This window comes from Cebus imitator, unplaced genomic scaffold (genome assembly GCF_001604975.1).
Source record: "Cebus imitator isolate Cc_AM_T3 unplaced genomic scaffold, Cebus_imitator-1.0 Scaffold29, whole genome shotgun sequence".
NCBI lineage: Eukaryota > Metazoa > Chordata > Mammalia > Primates > Cebidae > Cebus > Cebus imitator.
The window spans coordinates 8,404,805-8,412,176 of NW_016107344.1; the positions used below are offsets into that span (position 1 = coordinate 8,404,805).

Here is a 7,372-nt window from a genome sequence, read left to right on the forward strand (position 1 = left end):
CCTTCAGCTCCTGGGCTTCGAATCACTCATTTTATTAAAATGAGTGGAAAACCAAAAAATTGAAATGCTAAAATATACTCTTAGGCCTTGATCCTTTAAAAGTATATAGATCTCAGGAACATAATTCATTTGAGGAAAAAAATACAAATCATTTCTTGTCCCAGGAAAATAGTAAATCTTTAACTTTAATGGAACTTTTTAGCAATTATGATAAAAAGAGGGGGAAAAATATTTAAACATGTATAAAAGGCTAGAAGTTTATCTTCAAAGAGTATCTAAAGGTCATAGAATAGTTAGGAATTCTGTCATTCTGTTTTGTGTAATAAAATATCCCCTTCCTGACTCCTTCACCCTAATAATAGATATCCATCAGTTTGGTTGTAATTATCCAACTATAGAATACCTTTTTCAAGAATTCATTATATACCAAAGTAAGAGCTTGCTAACACTGATAATGCTTCATTTCGTTTTGTAGTGACATACAATTTACATTTGCTTAAGAAAAAAAAAGAACAAAAACAAGTAACTTTTTAAAAACTATGGTTGAGTATATATAAGTTGATAAAAATCCTCTGGGAGAAAACTTTTGTCTTGTGTAGTAAGAATATTAAATAGTCATACCCCTTAGCCTAGTATGTCTTCTATACTGGAAAAAAATTAACAAAGAAAATACTAACAAGAAAAAAAACTACCGTACTGAAAAGATCTGTTGTAATATTGTTTATTCTAACGTAAATTGCGGTTATAATTGATAACATTCTAAATGTCTGTTACTATACATAGTGTAAATTGTAATACATTGGCTTTGCTAGGCAGTTTTGTAACCACTAATAATATAAATGTCATACCCTAACAACCTGGAAAAATGATTCTGGTATAAGGTTATGTAAAAAGGCACAGCCTAAAATTGTATATGGCAAACTAGCAATGAACAGTCTGACAAAGGAAATTAAGAGAACAGTTCCATTTACAATAGCATCAAAAAGAAAAAAATACAGCCAGGCACGGTGGTTCATGCCTGTAATCCCAGAACTTTGAAAGGCTGTGACAGAATTGCTTGAGCTCAGGAGTTTGAGACCATCCTGGGCAACGTAGGGAGACTCTGTCTCTATAAAAAATATAAAATAAAATTAGCCAGGCATGGTGGCTCATGCCTGTAGACCCAGCTGCTTGGGAGGCTCAGGTGGGAGGATCACATGAGCCCAAGATGTAGGCTGCAGTGAGCCATGGTTGCCACTGCACTCCACACGCACTTCAGACTAGGTGACAGAGTGAGACCCTGTCTCAAAAAGAAGAAAGTGCTTAGTAATAAATTTAACCAAACCAAATGGACACAAGACATTCCATATTCACGGATTGGAAGATTTCATATTGTTAGGATGATAATACTACCCAAAACATTCAACAAATTAAATGCAGTCCTTATCAAAATCCCAATGGCATTTTTTTTACAGAAATAGAAAAATGCATCCTAAAATTCATGCGGAATTTCAGGGCACCCCATATGGCCAAAACAATCCTTTAAAAGGAAAAACAAAGTTGAAGGGATTCATTCCCAGATTTCAGAACTTACTATAAAGCTACAGTCAGCAAAACAGTGTGCAACTAGAATAAGTACGGACATAAAGACCCATGGATTATTAATAGAATAGAGCCCAGAAATAAACACTTGTCTATATGGCCAGTCGTTTTCACCAAGAATGCCAGGACCATTTAATGGAGAAAGGCTGGTCTTTTCAACAAATCAGGCTGGTAAAACTGAGTATCTATATGCAAAATAATGAAGTTGGACCCTTACCTTATACCATATTCAAAAACTAACTCAAACTAGATCAGAGACCTAAATTTAAGCATTAAAGGTATAAAATTCATAGAAGAAAACATAGGAGAAAATTATGACCTTGGATTTGGCAATTTCTCCAAAAGGACAGGCACAAAAAAATAAAATGGATAAATTGAATTTCATAAGTATAAAAACTTGTGTTTTAAAGAAGATTATTGGCCAGGTGCAATGGCTCATGCCTGTAATCCCAGCACTTTTGGATGCCATGGTGGGTGGATCACTTGAGGTCAGGAGTTTGAGACCAGCCTGACCAACATGTTGAAACACTGTCTCTACTAAAAATATGAAAATTAGCCAGGTGTACGCCTGTAATTCCAGCTACTTGGGAGGCTGAGGCAGGAGGATTGCCTAAACCCGGGAGGCAGAGGTTGCAGTGAGTTGAGATCACGCCACTGCACTCCAGTCTGGGTTACAGAGCGAGACTCCATCTCTAAATAAATAAATAAGATTATCAAGAAAGTGAAAAGATAACCCAAAAAACGAAAGTAAATTTTTGCAAATTTTGTATCTAATAAGACTGTATTATCAAGAATATATAAAGAACTACAACTCAGCAACAACAACAAAAATCACAATTAAAATGTAGACTTGTGAAGACTTTTCTCCAAAGAAGATATCCAGATGACCAGTATGCACATAAAATAACCTGTGTTTGGCCAGGATGTGGAGACATTGGAATCAAGTTTTTTGCTGGTAGGAATGGAAAATGGTATCACTGCTGTGGAACCGTTACAGTTCCTCTAAAAGGTAACTATGTAACTACCATATGATCCAACAGTTCTACTCCACTTCTAGGTAGCTACCCAACAGAAGTGAAACAATAACTCTAACATATACAGTATTTGTGCACCAATGTTCATGGCAGCATTATTCACAATAGCCAAAAAGTGAAAACAACTCAAGTGTTCAAGAGATGAATGGATAAACAAAATGTACTGTAAACATACAATGAACTATTATTTGACCATTAAGAGGAGTGAAGTTCTGATACATGGTACAACATAGATGAACTCTGAAAACATCACACTAAGTGAAATAAGCAGACAGCAAAGGGCAAATATTTTATTATTTCACTTATATGAGGTATCTGGAATAGGCAAACTCACAGAGGCAGAAAGTAAGATAGAGGTTTAGGGCCAGGAGGAAGGAGAAAATGGAGAGTTTTTCTTTATTGGGTACAGAGTTTCCATATGGGCTGATGAAAGTGTTCTGGAAACAGGAGTGGCAGCTATTCAACATTGTGAATGTACTTAATGACACTGAATTGTACACTTTCACGTGATTGAAATGGTAAATTTTACATTATATTTTAAACCACATTTTTCAAAAATTTATACATAATGATTTGAATATATAAATTATGTACTTTTAAAACAAGGGAATACGAAGAAATGAAAAAATTATTGAATTGCCATGTGACTATTTTTAGTAGAAGTGAAGCTCAAATAAAAGATTTTAACTTTCAGGGCCAGGCGCAATGGCTCACGCCTGTAATCCCAGCACTTTGGGAGGCCAAGGTGGGTGGATCATCTGAGGTCAGGAGTTCGAGACTGTCCTGACCAACATGGTGAAACCCCTCTCATAAAAAAAAATAAAAATAAAAAAAATAAAAATATTTTAACTTTTAGCTAAGTGTTTTCATTTTAAAAAGATGTATTTTATGTCATATAGCTTTTCAGACCAACAAATACTAAGAAAATTTAAGTTTACTTTTTCTCAAAATTGCTGTTAATATTTTATTTAAAATTTTCTCAACCGGGCACGGTGGCTCACACCTGTAATCCCAGCACTTTGGGAGGCTGAGGTGGGCGGATCACCTGAGGTCAGGCATTCAAGACCAGCCTAGCCAACATGGCAAAATCCCATCTCTACTAAAATTACAAAAATTAGTCAGACGTGGTGACGGGTACCTTTAATCCCAGCTATTTGGAAGGCTGAGGCATGAGAATCACTTGAACCTGGGAGGCAGAGGTTGCAGTGAGCTGAGATAATGCCACTGCACTCTAGCCTGGGTGACAGAGTGAGACTCCATCTCAAATAATAATAATTTCTTATTTGTAGTTGTTACTAAGAATAGCTATATGGATTCATTCTTTTTGTTGTTGTTCTCATTACACAATGGATTCATTCTTAAAACCTTCAAATTTCCACAGGAAAAGCTTCTCAGATAATTCAGGTAAAGGAATTTCTGTACTATATTTGTGCTAGAGCATTTTGAATGATTTTATTTTGTTGTTACTTTTTCTAGGTTTTAATGAAACCTTTGTTTCTTTAGCTTGACAGAGCCCATTCGTTATTAAACCAGACTCAACAGCCCTACAGGTATCTCATTGAATCAGTGCGTCAGAGAGATTCTAAGATTGATTCGCTCATGGAATCTATTGCACAATTTGAGAAGGATGTCAGGTAAATCATCCACAGATCTTTTATTTGAATAATAAAGATATACCATATTGCTGGTATCGATGAATTTGGGTTGTAAATCATGAAAATAAAATAATGAAGGTGGTGTTAAAAGTAATGATTAAACTTCTCTTAGAAAAACTGAGGTCAGATCACGTCAGGTGTTCACATTCCACTTGTGTTCATATGTCTTAGCATGGAAATAACAGTGTTACTACACTTATGAGCCTAACATTCCATCTATCCTAGAGGACACAACAGTTATCGGTCCTTGCTTCCTTAGAACTCTTTAGTATGTTACATACAGGTTGACCAAAGGAAGAGGAGGAATTTGCCATTTGTGGCATTAAAATGCCTTTTAAAACAAAAAAATAAATAAACATTTACTTAGATTTATGTTAATTTTTGCCAAGGAATTTTTTGGCTTTTCTTCTGACCTTTTACATGAAAGTAACTTTTAAATGTTAATAAATAAATTCCTTTCACTTCCTTAATTTGTAATGTTTTTGTATGAGATCTTATCCAAAACAATTTGCTGTGACCATTTTGGTTTTTTAAACTGAAATAAAAGAATGAAGATATGTGTAAATGAAACAGTTTTACTTGTGGATAGTTAGTTGGTTTAGTTATTAGATTTTTAAGATTATTAGAATAATTCGAATTTTTATGTGTACATTATTAACTGATTATAAATGTAAAAACAGAGAATTAGGTGGGAATAGAAATGGTTAAATCAAGAAATTGGGACCAGGCACGGTGGCTCACACCTGTAATCCCAGCACTTTGGGAGGCCGAGGCGGGCAGATCATGAGGTCAGGAGATCAAGACCATCCTGGCCAACATGGTGAAACCCCATCTCTACTAGAAATACAAAAATTATCTGGGCGTGGTGGCGCACGTCTGTAATCGCAGCTACTCAGGAGACTAAGGCAAGAGAATCACTCAAACCCAGGAGGTTGCAGGAGCTGAGATTGCACCACTGCACTCCAGCCTGGTGACAGAGCGACACTCAGCCTCAAAAAAATAAATAAACAAATAAATAAAGGAATTGGAAAACAATAAGAAAATGGTTATTAAAGTATACAAACAAAAATATAAAACTATTGATAACTAATTCTAAAGTATAAATGTTATTTTTAATGAATCATAATAATTACCTTCTTTCATTTCTGCCCCTCCAAAATAATTGGTCTAGAACTTTGTTCCTGGTCTTAAATTTTTGATGATTTGTTTAAATAATTTAGGGATATATTTATACTTTAAATGTCAAAATAAATAATTTATTTCTAGATTTTNTTTTTTGAGACAGAGTCTTGCTCTGTCACCAGGCTGGAGTGCAGTGGCACGATCTTGGTTCACTGCAACCTCCGCCTCCTGGGTTCAAGCAATTCTCCTGCGTCAGCCTCCCAAGTAGCTGGGATTACAGACATGTGCCACCACACCCAGCTTATTTTTATATTTTTAGTAGAGACGGGGTTTCACCATGTTGGTCAGGCTAGTCTCAAACTCCTGACCTCGTGATCCACCCGCCTCGGCCTCCCAAAGTGCTGGGATTACAGGCATGAGCCACTGTGCCCGGCCTTAAAATTTGAATCTTTTATATGTCTTATTTTAGCTTTATATTCTTTTGATGGGGAGGCATATCAAAGTTCTGAGGGAAAGAGTTACTTCTTTTACAGTTATCTCCAGATAAATTATTTGATTATTTATTTTACTAAGAATTAAAGTATCTTAAAATGCTTAATATAGAGAAAATAATAGCTAGCCATAGGAGAAAATTATATGGATGAACAAATTCAGCCATAGAGAAATTAAGCAACTTGTCCTCTAAGAACATACAGCATTGTGGTAGAGCCAGAATTCAAATCAATATCTGCCTGCTTGCTAATTCTATTCTCCTAAGCGTTAGGTTATACTGCCCCTCTATGTTCTATTCTGAATAAGGGATAATTTTTCTTTAACTAAAATAATTAAGGAAGAGAACAAAAATGTTGTGTATCACAATGATTAAGTAGCACTTTAATGAATTGATGATTGCTGAAACGGGGTGATAGATATATCAGGGTTTGCTATTACATATTTTCTCTTCTGAAATATTCTATAATAAAGTTTTTTAAAATACAAATTTTAAAAGGAAGTTTTTAAATTCAACTCAGTACTTAGTTTTAAGTTAGGGCAAGTACATTTAAACTCTGTAAACCTTTGTTGTCCAATAGAACTTTGTATAATGATAAAAATATTCCATATCTGTGCTGTCTAGTATGGTAGCCACTAGCTAGCCACATGTAAGTGTTGAGCATTTGTTTGAGTTTTTGTTGTTGTAGTTATTGTTTCTATTTTCTTTTTCTTTTCTTTTTTTATTTTTATTTTTTTTGTGTGATGGAGTTTTGCTCTTGTTGCCCAGCCTGGAGTGCAATGGCAGATTCTTGGTTAGGCTTACCACAACCTCCACCTCCCAGGTTAAAGCAATTCTCCTGCCTCAGCCTCCCGAGTAGCTGGGATTACAGGCATATGCCACCACGCCCAGCTAATTTTGTATTTTTAGTAAACACAGTGTTTCTCCATGTTGGTCAGGCTGGTCTCGAACTCTGAGACTTCAGGTGATCCACCCACCTCAACCTCCCAAAGTGCTGGAATTACAGGCATGAGCCACCACGCCCAACCTGAGCCACCACGCCCAACCTGAGCCTTTGAAATGTGGCTAGTGTTACTGAGGAACTAAATTTTCGATTCTATTAAAATTAAATTATCTTTAATTTTATTCAAATTAAATTAAAATTAAAGTTAATTTAATTTTAATAAAGTTAAAGATAATTTTAATTGCCACAGTGGTTAATGGCTGTGGTATTGGACAGTACAGCCAGTTTCCTCATATGTGAAATGGAGCGGTGCTGAGGAAGGCAGATTGCTTGAGCCCAGGAGTTCGAGACCAGCTCAGACAACATGACAAAACCCCATCTTTACAAAAAATACAAAAAAATTAGCTGAGTGTGATGGCATGCACCTGTAGTCCTAGCTACTTGGGAGGCTGACTTAGGAGGATGGCTTGAGCATGGGAAGCAGAGTTTGCAGTCAACTGAGATCATGCTACTGTACTCCAGCCTGGATGACAAAGCAAAACTCTGT

The 7,372-nt window shown here is 35.7% G+C and overlaps 1 protein-coding gene across 1 annotated transcript in view; it reads left to right on the plus strand.

Moving 5' to 3' along the window:
- The window catches only part of PIBF1 (progesterone immunomodulatory binding factor 1), a 233,993-nt gene that overhangs the window by 175,986 nt on the left and 50,635 nt on the right, over nucleotides 1-7,372 (plus strand). Inside the window, exon 15 of the mRNA XM_017523632.2 lies at nucleotides 4,119-4,249. Coding sequence (XP_017379121.1) covers nucleotides 4,119-4,249 — 131 coding nt within the window. The remainder of the gene's footprint in view (nucleotides 1-4,118; nucleotides 4,250-7,372) is intronic.